The sequence below is a fragment of the Aquila chrysaetos genome, chromosome Z (genome assembly GCF_900496995.4).
Source record: "Aquila chrysaetos chrysaetos chromosome Z, bAquChr1.4, whole genome shotgun sequence".
Taxonomy (NCBI): Eukaryota; Metazoa; Chordata; class Aves; order Accipitriformes; family Accipitridae; genus Aquila; species Aquila chrysaetos.
This window is the reverse complement of record NC_044030.1, coordinates 62,093,909-62,110,666: the sequence shown is the minus strand read 5'-3', so window position 1 is coordinate 62,110,666 and position 16,758 is coordinate 62,093,909. Positions and strand designations below refer to the sequence as shown.

Sequence of the window (16,758 nt, the reverse complement as noted above, 5' to 3'; positions counted from 1 at the left end):
GCGCCGGGTACGGGACGCCGTCGGGAGAGGCGCGGAGCCAGCCAGCGCTCTCCATCCCTGCTGCCGGCGGGCTGCGTGCGGGATGAGCGGGGTGCTGCGGGGAGCCCTGCGGCGGCTGCGGCCGCCCCGCCGCGGCGGCCGGCCCGACCCCCTCGCCGCGGCTGCCCTGCGGGCTCTCGGCGGCGGCGCGGGCGCCCAGGGGCGGTGAGTGCGGGCCGGACCGGGCAGGGGCGGGGGGCGGTGGGGAGGCGCGGGCAGAAGGAGCCGTTAACGGTCGCGGCCGTCGGCGCGTGGCCTCCGCACCGCCTCAAGGCGCGGCCCCCGAGGGTAAAGGTGCCTGGCGGGGGCGGTGAGGGGACGGTGGTGAGGAGAGCGGGCTCCTTCTGCCGGCCTGCGGTGCTCCGCCAGCTGCTCGTCGGGGTCACCGGGCCTCTCCGTGTGGGCAGGAGGCGCACCTTGCCCCCCTGCGCCTCGCATTTCTGCGTCAAAGAGCAGACCCAGCGGGCCCGGTGTGGAGAGATCCCTCCTGTTGTCTTCTGGGCCTCATCGACGAGCAAAAAATGGCCTGTTTCAAACGGCACGAGCAAACACCTGGGTGAACGGTGCAGTTCACGGGGAAGGTACCCCCCGGATTCTTATCAGGCTCCTGGGTTTGAAAGAAAAGGTTTGAAAAGAGCTGAAGGTCAGGTGAGTACATCTCAGGTTCGTGGCATGAAAGAAGCCTAAGAAAAGCCTCTACGCTTGACCTTGATGACCACGTGCCTCAAAATTCAGTAGAGGAGCTCGTGTAAAGTGTCTGACATCTGGCTGTTAAACAGCTTACTGTTAACTTGCAAGAATTAATATGTAATCTCAAAAAAGAACACATGCAAGTGTGTGGTGCCCCAAATACAGAAAACCTGTGGTGTCCGGTGTTCCCATTTATTTTACTTTTCATTCATTGCCACGTAATCAATAAGCATGGTGCATATTCCTCCTGCATTTCCGTTTAAAATGTCATATTATTTTATAAGACCTCCATTCATAATACAACTAATAGCTTTGATTTCTGAGTGGAGGATGGGTGGAAGGCTAGTTACACATTAGAAAGCCTTTTGCCAGAGAAGTTGCAAAAGCAAATGTACAAGGAGGCGGGAGATAAAATTGAGTATTGATTAACTGTCCTGAAGGGAGAGATACTTTGGTTTCACAGTAGTCTCTACTGCTACTGTACTAAGAGGTCCTACCTTGTCTCATATCCAGAAAAATGGCTTTTTTTTTTTTTAAATTTGGGATAAATTCCCGGATCTGGCTTGCTGCTTGGCTGTCAGTGGATGGGGCAGTCGAGAGGAAGATCAGATGAGATGGAGGAGAATGGGGCTTCCTATGGCAGCCGGACTGGTTTGTGCTGGCTTAAAGTGGTTGTGAAAATGCAGTGTGATATAGTAGCAGGTGTGAGCCATTGACAAAAACCTCTTTCTATAATGTTTTGACTTCAGCAAAGTAGAACATGTCAAAATAGACAGAACATGAAAATAGATATTGTTTCATTGTTCATGAACACCTACACAGATGTAGTCTGCTGACATTGGCTTTAGAAATTTATTTAGGAGCCTTACTAAGCAGACATTTTTTGAAGACTTTCTCTTTGTGTTGTGTATACTATAGCACTTTTGAAAAGCCAGGCTTTGACACTGTCATTTCAGGGTTACAGTTTCTTATTGAGAAATAGGATCTACATATAAGGGTATATTGGACAAATAACAAAGATTTTAAGTTGTGAGTGGAAGCTAAACTTGCTTTGTTTTTTTGTATTACTACTTTCCATGTAAATGACCCTTTAAGGGCATTTACTTTAAAAGAAGAGTGAACAGGTTAGGTTTTAAGTCAGGTGTGTCTAGATTCCCAAGCAGGCACCCAGTTATATTATGATTGGAGTAGTAAACAGAAGAGATGCACAGATGTGCAATTGTCTTTTTGTAACTGTGATACTTTTTTTCCCCAGGAAACAAACACCATCACCTTCCTTAGGGAAAGATAGAGCAGACACAGTGATCATCGGAGGTGGTTGCGTTGGTGTGAGTCTAGCCTATCACTTGGCTAAGGCTGGCTTGAAGGATGTTGTTCTGCTAGAAAAATCTGAGCTCACTGCAGGATCTACTTGGCATGCAGTAAGAAATGTTTTGTTAATCTCTCGGATTAACAGCAGCTTGTGTATCTAATGGTGGTGGAAGTTTCATTACCTTTATATTCCCTGGCTTTCCAGAGATTAACTATCTCAGTTATTTTATAGATACAAACTTTAGCACTGAGTTTTTTATAGATTGGCTGTATGAGTTTTGAAAGGTTGGTTCAGCTATCCATAGTACACTTTTCTCATTTGTAAAAATTGAGACAAATACTGTATTTTGAAATCACTGAAAGGTAACTGTTAGTATTATTATACATTTTTGGCAGTTAACTGGATTTAGACTTTAAACTTTGTTTTAACTTGGACTTTTTAAATTTAAGGTTTTATTTCTAAGGTAATTTATACTGCAGTCTTTATCATTGGAAATGGTTGCACTGGCATGCATAAACCAGAAATGTGAAATCTGGCATTACTGTATGTGTAATTATTTTTTATGTATGTGCCATCCTGAAAAAGAGGTGGTCAAGAAGCAGCATCAGTGCCCAGTTCTCAGAGAATATCACAGTCCCAGAAACTGGTTTTTATTAGAGACAAGAGCTTTCTTTCCTGCCACTGCTGACATTACACAAAATCTTGGAGGAGCAAAGCTAACAACTGTACACTGTGGGTTTTTTTTAAGGCTGAATGTCTGTACTCTAAGGAAAAGAACTAAAAAGACATACATGTAATAATGGCAGGGTGGGGACACCTCCTGTAATAATGTTAATCACATGGACGTACTGGTGCACAACATGCATGTATGTAATTACATATTTTCTATGTCAGTGTCAGGAGTAGGTAGTGTAATGAAATTAAATAAAGCTTGCCACAATAATAGATGCTTTTTCCATTCATTTCCATCTACGCTTAGCTGAAACTGGGAGAATGTTACCCCTGTGTATAGCAATACAAAACAGTAAAAACCCAACAGTGTGCTGTCTCTAGAGCTACTCTGTTAATACAATAGAGCATTTATTCAATACTTGTAACTATAGTATCTGAGTGCCTTTCAGGAACAAGTTAAGGAGGATGACTCGGATTATATTTGATTTGCATTCTCATACTCCTCCCTGGGGACGAAGTCTGAAGTTTGAAATGCTTCATCTCAGTGCAGATGTTTTGTGTGTTTGGGGCCTTGTGAGAGAACAGTAGTTCAAAAATGAAATTTAAAAAAATCACTGCCTGAAACATATAAGTAGGTTTATACTTCATTTTACTTGCTTTTCAACAAACAAAGCAAAAGAAAACACACTGTATGGAGTTAGGAAAAACAAAATTCAGTAATTACGTCTGTTTTAGAGTCATACTACAGCTGATGCAGTTCAGCGAACAGAGCAACACCATGCATAGTGTCAGATCATGCATCTTGTGTATTGAATCATAACTATGAAATGCTCAAAGAAATACTTTGACTTCAGTGCATGAGTGAGACGCAGACTGAATTCAATTTACCCAATGCATATACAGAACAATATATGTGCAAAAAATAATGCAAATCACCTAATTAAGAAGTGATTAAGAAACCAAGATCATAAATGGGGGGTTGTTACTAAATGTTTCCTTTGTTCTTGTTGTTATACTCGCTCACTCTAGCTTACTGCTCATAGCTATGTAAAGCAACCTCTCCTTCAGTATTTTTGCCCTCCCTTCTTAGTGAATGCAGCAATGGAGGAACACAGAGTGAGGAACTCTGTTTCAAAGGTAGGGAGGGACACGGAGCCCAGCAGAGAAAATGCTTGCACTACCACTACTGAGAGGGCTGCCTTGTGGCACCTCTTGGAACAAAATTTGATGCGATTAACACAGCAAGACACCTAGTTATAGAACAAGTTAAAATGGATAGCTATTAGGTAAACTACACGGTATACTATCTCTTTTCATTGAACTCAGTATTAGAGTGCAGTGCCTGAAGATGAAAAAGCTGAGGATAAGTCTGTTTCAGATGATGAGAAAGATAAAAACTGTGACTGTGGGTTCTTTGTTATAGTAGGTACTGTGCGTTTATCAGTGGTTTTCTCACAGTGGTACAGTACTAGATACAGATGAAAATTACACATACAGTTAGCACGTGAAATGGCACGTAGTATATTGTCTGCAGCCACAAATGTTCGAAGTCTGGTTCAGATGTTGCTGTATTATACCACATTTTTCCTCTTTGACAGTCCAGTAAGTCCTGCCAGAGCTCAGGATCACATTTCATATAGATCATATTCCTGCTAGTGTTGCTGCCAAAACTTTCTTCCACTTCTCAGGTCTGAGATAAATTTGGCTGACTTTCATGTGTGTTATTAAAACAGCACAGAAAGTGTGCACATTTTTATATTACTGGTAGTAAGAAGATGTAACTACCAGAGCAAGGGCTGCTCATTTTTATACCAATCTAACCGTGACAAAGTAGTGGTTATTATATGTGTGTAAATTAGGTCAAGGGTTAGGCTTTAAGAACTCTTGAAGTTGTACTATTCTGCAGGTCAGATCATTTGCAATCTCACTGAAGCCCTAGGGACTGAACAAGACAGATAAAACTCACTCAGCAAATAGATTTTTTGTGTTGTTACTTTTTAAAAAGGTGTTTTCTAAGAAAATGTTTAACATATCATTCTGTTATGTGATACCTTTTCTTGCAACATGCAATTGATTTTGCTGCTGACAGTTAATAAAGCACAGCACAAGACAAATAAAAACTTATTACAACTTGGTCAAATTTGCAAGAAGAGAGAATATAGGGTATAACAGTGTTAATACCATTTTCTTCCAGAATGCTAATTTAATAATGGCATTAGTCTAAAATCTGAAACAGACTGGAATAGAACAAAACTGATACACAAACACTTCAACATATAAAACTTTCAACTATAAAAATGCTTTAAAATCTCTGTGTCAATTGTCATAGCAAATTGGTCATTCTTTGTTCATGTTCACCTACAGATGTTCCCCTACAATAACAAAATCTCTGTCTTAGAAAAATAGAGCAAAACCTAGAGCAAATCTCCTTCAAACACAAGAATGGTTCACCCTGAAACTGAGGAAAACAAGTAGACACATTGGGATGCCAGCTGGGCCAGATAGGGAGCTCATGACTGAGTTCCAGAGCAAAACCACAATATATGGAAGGTAGAAGCAGTAAAAGGCTGCAAAGGGGCAATTTAGAAAAATTGCCTTGGCATGTGAAGAGGGTGTTAGAAAAGCCAAAGCTCAACTAGTGTTAAGACTTGTAAGGAACATTAAAGGCAACAAGAAGAGGTTCTACTGCTGCATTAGTAGTAAAAGGCTGAACAAGGAAAATACAGGACTGTTGCTGAATGAGGTGGGTGATTTAGTCACAGTGTACACTGATAAGGCTGAAGTACTCAATGCCTTCTTTGCCTGAGTTTTCACTGACAAGGTTTCTCAGGCCTCTGTGCTCTGGGCAGGGTTCAAGGAGAAGAGGAATACCAGCACTGGATGAGGATCAAGCCAGGGATTACTGGAAGAACTTGACTCATGCATACATACTGGACCAGATGAGCTGCATCCAAGAATGCTGCTGATGGCATTGCAAGGCCACAGATGTATTACCTTTGAAAGACTGTGGAGATCGGTGGAAGTGTCGAACATTTGGAGAAGGGCATATGTATGCATCTTTACAAAAAGCCAAAGGGACAAGCAGAGGAGCTAAAAGCCAGCTAGTCATACTTTGGTTCTTGGGAAAATCATGGAGCAAGTCTCAGATCTGGGCCCATAAAGGAGAAAAAAGGTGATTGGGGACAGTCAGCATAGATTCGCCAAGTGTAAATCATGTCTGACCAAACCTGATTGCCTTCTATGATAAAATGACCAAGTTTGTAGACAAGGATTTAGCAAGGCTTTAGACACTGTCTCCCATACTATTCATGTATTCAGCTGAAGATGTTATGGTCTGTATGGCTGGACAACTAGATAGTTAAAAGACTGTTTGGATGGTTGGGCTCAGAGGGTAGTGATTAATGGGTCATAGTCTACCCAAAGCCTGGAAATAAGCAGAGGGTCTGTCCTGGGACCCATCCTGTTTAATATCTTTATCAGTGATCTGGAGCAGGTGATGAAGTACATGCTCATCAAGGTCGCAGCTGACACCAAACTGGGAGGACCAGTCAATGCACTCAAGGGCAGGGCTGTCACGCTGAGGGACCTAGACAGGCTGGAAGGATGGAAGGACAGGAACTTTATGAGATTTAACAAGGACAAATGCAAAGTTCCATACTTGACCAGGGAAGTAGTGCAGTCTTTGTCCTTGGAGATTTTCAAGACAAGGCTGGAGAAGATCTTGAGCAACCTGGTCTGATCTTGTAGCTGACCCTGCTTTGAGTATGACATTGGATAAGGAACTCCTGAGGTCCCATTCAATCTGTTTGTTTTATTGTCATTATTTTGTGATCCTATGATCTTAATTTTTATATAGTCCAGTCAGGTTATAGTTGTCTCTCAGCTGCACTCCTGAAATCAGAAACATTCATTATCTGAAGCCAAAAAGCATCAAATGCGTTTACAATTCTTTTCTTCACTTAAAAATGTCAGAGAGAGAAGTTTTGATTTAATTCCTGCCATTAAACGCTCTTGAATATCTATGGGTTTATAGCTAACTTACCAGTGACTTGTGGTTCATTTGGTTCAAAATGACTACTAACAGTGACCACTAAAATGGAATTTCCCTACATCTGGAAAATACATTACTACATTTGGAAAAACAACAGAACACCAGAAAATGTTTACAAAAATAGAAGAAGACAGTAAAAATAATATCGGATGACAAAATTTGCAGGTACAAGTAAATTAATTACTCACACGTTATTATACATGGCTACAAAAATGTAAACATTTCAAAGCCTAATTTAATTCTTTGTTCTGTATACACAGAAAAAAGTCCCTTAGGTATAATTTTTTAAGAAAAAACCAAGTTTTAATTACAAATTGTGCAGTGAAACAGCCCTGGGTTTTAGTTTGAGGCAATTAATTTAAATACGTTCACAACAACATAAAAGCACATGTATCAAATGAGATAAAAAATGCATTAGTCAAATATCTAGTCTCCAGCAGTGTCCAGTATAATGATGATCTGATATGATAATAAGAAAAGGGCAAGCAGTATTTTTCCAGACTATTAATTTGGCCCAGGAACTTTCTGAATCCAACATGTCTTCTTTGTGCTTAATGTGGCCTTTAGTAGATTTATCTCCCTCCCACAGATTTGTGTGATCATTTTTTAAACGCAGATTGTTGAGGTAATGAACAATACCAAACATAGGGAAATGGAGCCAAATTTATGAATAAAATACAGGCACAGCTGAAAAATATAATACTGGTAAATGATTAATTTTGCACTTTTTTCCATAGGTTTATTTTGGCATTTCAGTCATGTGGTACACTGTGATACCATATATAAACTTTAAGATATCAGAAAGATAAAATCCTCACAAAGAAAGGTAGGAAAAACTTTCAACACCGTGGCTAGTGTAAAGACATACAATTAGTAATGCTAGAGAGGTATCATACTCTTGCTCTGAAGATACTGAGTACCTGTCATCTCAGTCAGTGAGTATGATTTATGTTTTTTGATGGAAATGGTATCTGAGTGTAAGCCATTTGCTAAGAGCAATTTGAAGTTAATTGTTTCTGAAGAAAAAGATCCAGTCTTAAATGTGAAGCTGCACCAAGAAAGATGGGTCAGAAGAGGCAATGGTTTAAAAAAATGAGGATGTGTGATCTAATTCATGCAATATATGTTGCTATTAATTATAGAGAAGTGTAACGTTTAATAGGTTTTTTAGCATAATTAAATTAATTTGAATTAAAATACATCTTTAAAGACCAACTAAATCTTGCTTTTATTATTTATATGTATACACTTATTCCACTAGGTTTACAAGTTAAAGCCTTAAAATATGTAGTACAGAACAGAGTTGGCAAGTTAAAATCAAGACTAGTTAATGTATATACATACTAGGCATCTTAGAAGGAAAATATCAAAACTCTACTATATGTGTTAATTTTCACCTTTATATTTCCTGCTGTTTTTTTCTCAGAATGGCAGTGAACTCAAAGGTGGACTCTGGTGTCTAGCTCCCTTAAGTGAAGCAACCTTAATCTATGAATAAGTTCTATTTTAGTTAGCAAAATACGCACTATGTATATGTAAAGTATTTAAATCAGTGTAGTTACTTATATTGAAAACCTAAGGTAATTTTGCATTTCTGTTGTCTTATATGGAGGATTAGTGAGATGTCAAACTCAGGAGATATAAAGACATATGCTTAACTTCAGTAGTGCTTTAATTCTGCTTTTTTAAAGTGCTAAATGTCTGTAGTTATGAATGTTATTAGATTGATGCAGCTGTCTCTATTGTAGGCAGGTGAACAGCTTCCTTAAATATAGAACAGGCTGTAGTCATGTCTTGATTTTACCTTTGCATGAACCCAAAAGGGCTTGACAGCTTTCTAAAGTCAGACCTGATAAAATGATGTGCAAAATACATGTAGTAATTTCTTAACCTACTTCTGAAATATAGCAGTTGCTCTTTAACTGCCACATTAGACAACTGTTGAGAATAGAAGAATATTGACTTCCACCACCCTGCTGTTCATACCCCACGGAAATAGTAACTCTTATTAAGATCTGGTCTTTGTGAAGGTTTGGTTTCTCTCCCATCTCCATTTGCAAGAAGGAAAAGATCCTACTACAGGACATTTATAGTTAATCAGTTGATTTAGTTGATCAGGAATGAAGTTGTGTGTCTTTTCGAAAAGATTTGAAACCGACAACTGAATAATTTAAGGAAGAAAGGAAGCGATAGGAGAGAACAACTGCAGCAGTATCATGGGTTGAAAAATTTGATGAGAAAAGGCAGGTGGAAAAACATGTGTGCAGAGAAAAAGAATGCCATAAGTAGGGAAAGGATTTTATTTTTATTTTTGTAGCAGTTGGCTCTATCCATGTGTTGCTTTTCTTTACAGTATCTTGACAGATCCTTTTTGAATGACAGTTGGAAGGAGGGAAAGAAGGCACTGCATTTCTAATCATATCTCTATGTTGTTGTTCCTATTTCTTATTTGAGGCTGGTTTAACTACTTATTTTCATCCTGGAATAAACCTGAAGAAAATCCATTCTTACAGCATCAAACTCTATGAAAAGCTGGAAGAAGAGACTGGACAGGTAATCTCCTTAACCTTTAAAGTATTAATTCAGATCAATACTAACCTTACTAATAGTCTTATAGAAAAGTTTGGAGTTGACAAGTTGTATATGTGTGTGTTCATGACCATCATAAGGCTCCCTTTTTATTGAAATATATTCTCCTGCCTGCATATCTATGCTATAGTCTGGTGCTTAGTTACTAAATATTTTAGATGGTTTCCCAGATGCCTCTAAAGTTTAAGAAAATGGTTTTCATAAAACATCTCAGAGGCTCAGCAGACTGAGAGCCTGCAATGTTAGCTTGGTATAGGAGTTAAAATAGCATCAAGGATCTGGAATGAATGGATTGATTATGATACATTCCTGCTTTAAACATGTCCACTTAAAAATTCATATGATATGATGCTCTCTGATCTTGAGAAGATTGCTGCAATTCTTCCCATCCCTTTCAGAGATGTGTTTTTATTTAGTGACTTAAGGAATGGATATGCAGAGCAACACAGGAGTCATCTTTTTTTATCTGGCATCACTCAGCCATATAGATTTCGTTTACTAAACTCATGCTTGCTTCACGCTGCAGAAGAAATTGCATGATCCTTACTGTACTAGTCTACAAACTTGATAATTGTAATAAAATGCTTTTTTCTTCTTTCGATTGCTCAGCCAGATAAGATACTACAGCAGATTATCCTTGTGAGTTCCACTAAAAGACTTATTCAGCCATATTAAAATCCTGTGAGGTAACACAGAAAAGGTGAATTAAATAGTGCATACCAGAAAGTGAGCATTCAGTGTCCAGCTATATAAGGATTTCTTTATTAAAAAGGCAAAAAAAGGCGGGTGGTTATTCATTGTGTCACTAAAGATGCTTAGTCAGTTAAATATATTCTGCAGTATATCAATAGAAAATTATGCAGGTGATAGACTTTTATATAAACTATTATATATTTATTTTTGAGAGTTACCTGATTCTATATTTGAAAGTGTATGAGTGCATAAATTCAAATATAAATCAAATCTTAATAAAAATAATATTATCACGACATTCAATAAAAGCTCTTTACAATTGTTTTGAAGATAGTATGTATTAACCTAAGAAGTTAATTTGATAAATTTTTTAAAAATTTTATTTTCTCTAGGAGTTTACATCTAAGTCCTGTTCCTTCAAGGGCACCTAACTTATTTGAATCTTTTTTCAGTCATGTTAGTTAAAAAATTCCTTTAGACTTCCCATAGCATAGGAACATTCATTTATGGAGAAAAGTAAAGGTTCTTTCAGTAATTCACTTCTGCTCTTTGTTTTAGGCCGTGGGGTTTCATCAGCCTGGCAGCATCAGAATTGCTTCAACTCCTACTAGGGTGGATGAATTCAAATACCAAATGACTCGTGCTGGTTGGCACCCAACAGAGCAGTACCTGATCACGCCTGAGAAAGTACAAGAGCTGTTTCCCTTATTGAACATGGATACGGTAAAGAACCTAATTTTATGAGAAATAACTTCCATTGCAATTAAATAGTGGTCTATCAGATATGTAGACATAAAGTCTGTTTCCTTTATACAAATTGTACTAGAAATTCTTGGTTTTCAGTGAAAAAAAGATGCATTATAAACTAAAATCAGACTCACATGCATTTTAGTGCATACTATATGCCAGTGTGCATAGTATTAATTATAATATATATATATAATATTATAATATTAAAGCATCGCAACCTTTGATTGCATGGGAGAACTGAGCAATTTTACTTCCTTAGACCATTGTTAAGTTGGATAGCTGTAGCCTTGATATTATTATTATGTTTTGAAAATTTGTTTTGATTTGACTCCTTAAGGTTTACTGAATTCAAGAAATAAAGCGGTTTTTAAAAAATTAGTTAATTTTGATAAATTTTATTTTCTTTCATTTTGTGGGATTTTGCCTCCACTTAGGTTTTAGCTGGCCTGTATAACCCTGGAGATGGTCATATTGATCCCTATTCTCTCACTATGGCCTTGGCTGCAGGAGCCAGAAAATATGGTGCCCAATTAAATTACCCCGTCCAAGTGACTAATCTGAACTGCCGATCAGATGGGACATGGGAAGTTGAAACTCCACTTGGAATAATTCGAGCAAAGAGAATTGTGAATACCGCAGGTAGGATTTAACATAAGCATTTGTATACTCTTCAGATTTACAAACTAGCTGACATGGAGCATCTGTACTGAATTGTGTGGATTACAGGAATAAGTAATACATGTTTTTGAACATTCACCTGGTTTGTGGTAAAATGTACTTTGCACATATTACTTTACAGTCTTGTGAAAATTTAGCTCTTATGTTAATTGTCCTTGACTAGGCATTAAAAATAGTTCTTTCTGGTTTGTCTCCAGCATTTACTAGTCAGACTGTCTTGTTAGATTTTAGTAGCAAAGAACTAGGGCATATGTAGGAGAGACCTTTACTCATCTACAGTTAGTTCTGTACAAGAGAGGCTACTGTCTATGCATATTATCCTCTAAAATCTTATGAAAGCTACTTAGAAAGGGAGATGGGATGTACAAATGAAGTAGAAATGTCTTCACTGTTTTTTCAAAGAGACTGAGGATTTGCAGCAAGTAAGATAACCCTGCCTATTTCAGTATTATCTTTCCCTAAGATTTAACTCTATCCACATATCCTTGAAACAGAAGATTTTTGTTGCCCTTTGAGTAGTATTTTAAACATGCACTTGGCTTAACAATACATTTTTCATGTAATAAAAATTACCTAACTCAAAGGCGCTTGTATTTACATATGCAATTTTTATGCTTCACTGTGTTAAAGAAACCAAACTGATGTTTCTGCTTCAGAGAGCTTTTGGCCAAGAGTCCCTTGGATTTGTGTTTGTTTTCCTAAACAAGTTGATAGGTCTAAAACCTGTATTCAATCTAAATTTCACTTATTTTTATGCTGCTTTATACAAGTTATAGAAAAATATATTATTGGTGAAACTGTTGGCACCTCCTACGTGAAACGCGTCTTCTACTTCCTAGGAGAAGACTTTCAGTTTTCAGTTGTTTGAAAACACGCTGAATATTTACCATCTGGATAAAATTTTTGCAGACTCTGTCTGTCTCAAACTGAGTCACGTCTGCATTTTTAGGGCATGAGTCTTTCATACATCCCATCTCAGTGAAAAATCAGGCTTCAGTAGGAAGCTGTGATGGCTCAAGAGGACTTTCTCTTCTTGCTCAGATGGGACAAGTGAATTGAGAGCAAGGATATATCTTTAAAATTCCTTTCTACAACTGTGTGGTGGAAAAGAAAAAAGCATCTATTTCTAGTGCAAAGCAGATAAAATGAAGAAGTTCAGTGAAACAGGGACTCTTCTTGGTGGGTAGAATAACCATGGCTGACAATTGGAATTATGAGCTAGTTGGACTGGAAGGGGACTAGACTGGGAGAGTGAAATGCTTGGGAAAGGTTCCTGAGGGGGGTTGGGAGCACTGGCAGCAAGTGGAACACTTACGTGGTGCTAGAGGACTTGCTCAAACCGGGAAGGGACTGTGGACATGGCAACAGTGGGGATGACACCACGGAGAAGGATAGTGGAAAGGGATCTAACATTTCATTAAGGGAATGGGAGCTGGAGCTTTTCAGAGAAAAAGATGAGGAAGGATACGTGAGGAATCGTTGTGTGTGAAACTGAGACTGGAAAACTGAAGCTGCCTGAGCTGTCTGAGCATGAAAGACTGGCAGAGATAATGGACGGTTGGACTCAATGATCTTAAAGGTCTTTTCCAACCTAACTGATTCTATGATTCTATGGGAGTAGGTAGGACAGGATTTGTCAAACGAGACAGACTGACTTGCACACGGAGACAAAACAGCTGAAGAAGGATGTAAGGACCTTTTGAGTAAGGACTCAAGAGTTTGAGACAGCAGAAAAGAAGAGCAAGTATGGGACAAACAGGGATGGGGAAGAGAGAAGATTGGGATAGAGAGGAATTTGGAGGGAATGGGGTAAAAGGGGCTGAACTCTGAGAGGTTGAGCTTTACTGGGTGACCTTTCTTTCAGTGTCTGGGATGTGGACAGTCCTGTGTTAGATCATTCCAAACTTTCAGTAAAGACTAACTGGCAAACCCATTGAAAAGTGTGATTTCTTATCAATATGCCTTCCATACATAGGTGATAACCTGCTATTGTGATGACACTAGCTAAAATAGCAGGGCTCTGAAAAAGTTCACCTTGAGGTTCTAAGCATGCTCATGAGTGCCACGTAATGACATTTTGGAGAGAAAGAGTATGTTTTTTAGAAAGCAAACAACCACACAAACAGGGAAACCAAATTAAAAGAATTTACTTAGACCACAAAGTCAAGCACTTAGAAGATGAGAGGCATCAATATTTGATTGACTTTGGACTGTGAGTTCATGGCTTTCAGGCATGAATTATGGGACAGCATTCAGTTACAAAATCACAAGGTCTCTTACTAATAGGATTCTTATGTCATTTGTTACGCAGTATGGTTATATTGGTCTGGGAGTGGTCCAAGATTATGGAATGGAAAGGCAGCTCTTTTGGCAATCAGGCTTCTTATTTAGGCCGCAAACTTCTATGCACTCATTATTCCTAACTATTGGCTTTGCATCATATGGATGAAGTATCACAGATGTAGTAATTTCCTTATGTGTTTGTAGTGTAGTTATCTTTCTTTGGCTTATGTATCAAGTTGACATTAGGCAGTTTTCCATAAAATGCTTTTCAAAGTTTATTTGCAAAAATTAGAATGCACCCTTGTGAAATTTTCATAAGTCTTTTTAAATTATTTAATAAATTATTAAACCAACAATATATTTAGTTAATTCTCTTGTGTAGTTAACTGTTCAGCCAAAATGAACATCTGAAGCACATACTGCTTAACATTCTGGCTAAGGATGTGAAATCAATACTGTAAAACACATATCTCTTATAAATGTTCTCTCAGCTAACATTCATTCTTCTTCTCAGCCTTGCCTCATTCCACTACAGATCATGACTAGTATAATTGAGAGCTCATATTTTAGGCTCATGTTGCAATATGATCAGAGGAAAATATATCAGAAGGCTCTCCACATTCTCTTTCCCCCTTGTCCCCCAACTGACATCTGCTGTGGAACTGGAACAAACTAGTTTCAACCAATCTTTAGCTGTTCCTTATGTGAGATTTCCATTTGGGAAGAAAGCAGATGCCTAATAAATAATCCCTGACATGAACTAACTGGTGCTGAGCCTGCTGAAGTGATTTGCAGCCTATTTATCATGGAATGTTTGATTAAAGTCTGCAAAAATAGTTAATTTAGTTTATATATACAGTATGTGCATGTATATAAGCACACACTGCCAGGCATGTACTTACTCTATATACAACCATTATAGGCAGTGATGGAAGATTTTCTTTTTTAAAAACAAGAGATAGATTACATAGTTCAGCAGATATGCTAAGTAAAACCACCACTAAATATTTCAGCATCAGATATTTGCAATCTCTACAATTTAATCTTCACAAATGTCCTAGAGATACAATTCATTCCTTCTTTTATGTCTATGATGTGTGATAGGACATGACATCTGCTTCCACTTAGAATTTTGTATCGGAGAACATATTCTTCCTTTTGCCATTTTTGTGTTTGTAATAGCTTTTGCACATGGTTCAAAAACTTTAAACAAAGAAACTGCAATATTTATCATTTAGTAAATGTCAGCTGTTGTTATTCTGTGCAATTAAATAAGCACTTATCGTGTGACTTTTTTTTTAGAAGTACAATATTTAAGATTTTATTTTGAGCAAACCTAAACTATTTGCCTTTAATTCAAAAGCAATTTAAAATCAGCTGTGTTTGTAATGTACTTCTGCAAACTTAAAGGCTAAGAAATTTAATATTATTTTGAAAGAAACAAAGTTAAGTTTCAGAGACCTAAAATTAAGTCCACCATTTTTATTGTCTTTGAAGAGCTTGAATATGCTTTTTCTAAATTTTCCCACTGATTCTGTTTTAATGAGTAAGCAAAGCAGTGAATTTATTAGAAGCACATTCCCAGAGCATTATTTCTTTTCCAAATGTTTCTTTAAGTCCAAGCAATTTTGACAGGAAAACAGTGCATGATACTAGAGATGGAATTTTCTGCTACTTCACCTTTCCTTCTCCTCTATGGATCATTAGCTGACCTTACCTTAAAATAGTTTTCTTTGTAGGTGACATGGAAATGCCCAAATGAAAAGAAGTTCCCGAAAGATTGTTAGCCTCCATTTAAACCCACATTTGTATTTGCCATGTGTAATGGAGGAAACCCTTGCAGACATTCTACGAATTCAACTTTATTAGAATTTTTTGTTTGGGGTTTTTTTTGTATAAGGAAGCATAAATCAGGTTTCAGTAGCCTTAAAGGATGTTTTGGATCACTCACTGTATGACTGTGGCATGAACTTCCCTGAGCCAATTTAACTGACTTAACAAGTGTTCTGTCAGTGAGTCTCCTCCAAGTGATGAGGATGCCATTAAGAAGCAAAAGCCTTATGTATGACAAATGCAGAACAACAGATACTGGTTTTTAGTATTTACTGGGCAGGGACTTTTAACTGAACAGATCTCTCTACCATGATCCTGGATTTCCTGCTCCCTTGCTTTAGCTGGCTGTCAGCAATTGTCAAGTGAGTCACCACAGAAAACATCTTCCTCGGAAAATTTGCATTTTTAAAAACTGTGGGTGTTAGAGCCTAAGGCTGGTTGGTAATATTAAGTAAGAGACTGACAGCCCTCCTGGTGTGGGGGAATGGCACAAGGCCAGCACAGCCCAACTCAACTTTCCTAATTGCCCTGGCTTTAGGCCATGCCAGAGGTGAGAAGATATATTCCCAAGTCAGTGTCAGCAAGCAGCGCGCGCCACCTGCTCCCCGCAGGACAGGGAGCCAAGCTTGGTAAAAAGGCTGGCAGGGCAGGAGCCAAGCCTTGAGCAAGGGCTCCGTCCTACAGGCCACAAGGGAGGGAGCAGGGCAGGCCCAGAACCAGCAGCTGGGGCCAGCCCACTGTCCGGGTCTCCAGACAGGCTTGCGGCTTGAGGCACAGGCAGACGCACAGTGGTGAAGCCAGGCTGAGGCCAAGCCAGGAAGTTGATCCACAGGTCAGGAAGAGGTCTTGTGATGGTAACCAGGGTCAGATACTGCCCACTGATCAACAGGCAGGACCGTACAGACAAGACTGGCCTGAGGTCAAGCTGGGAAGTAGTCCACGGATCAGGGTCTGGATCAATGAGGTCCATGGCCAGGCACAGGCATGGTTGTGACAGAGCTGTAAACAGGCACACCTGCAATCAATCCAGCTCAGGCAGGTTTGAAGGCCCTGCGCTGACCTGAAATGGGGCTCCTGGGCCCGTGGGCAGGGGTGTGGATGGAAGTCCCAGGTGAGGCTGTTCAGGATCATTAATGCCTGTTAGTGCCCTCAGGGCCCTGAGAGCTAA

General features: G+C 38.9%; 1 protein-coding gene across 2 annotated transcripts in view; it reads left to right on the top strand.

Annotated features, from left to right (window-relative positions):
• Nucleotides 1–34: 34 nt before the first annotated feature.
• The window catches only part of DMGDH (dimethylglycine dehydrogenase), a 45,887-nt gene continuing 29,163 nt past the window's right edge, over nt 35–16,758 (top strand). The window contains exons 1-5 of one of the 2 annotated variants that reach the window (XM_030003942.2): nt 35–204; nt 1,985–2,150; nt 9,219–9,317; nt 10,605–10,769; nt 11,231–11,435. In XM_030003942.2, the coding sequence (XP_029859802.1) occupies nt 83–204; nt 1,985–2,150; nt 9,219–9,317; nt 10,605–10,769; nt 11,231–11,435 (757 nt within the window). In that variant the 5' untranslated portion in view covers nt 35–82. The remainder of the gene's footprint in view (nt 205–1,984; nt 2,151–9,218; nt 9,318–10,604; nt 10,770–11,230; nt 11,436–16,758) is intronic. The other variant, XM_030003941.2, reaches the window with a different exon arrangement.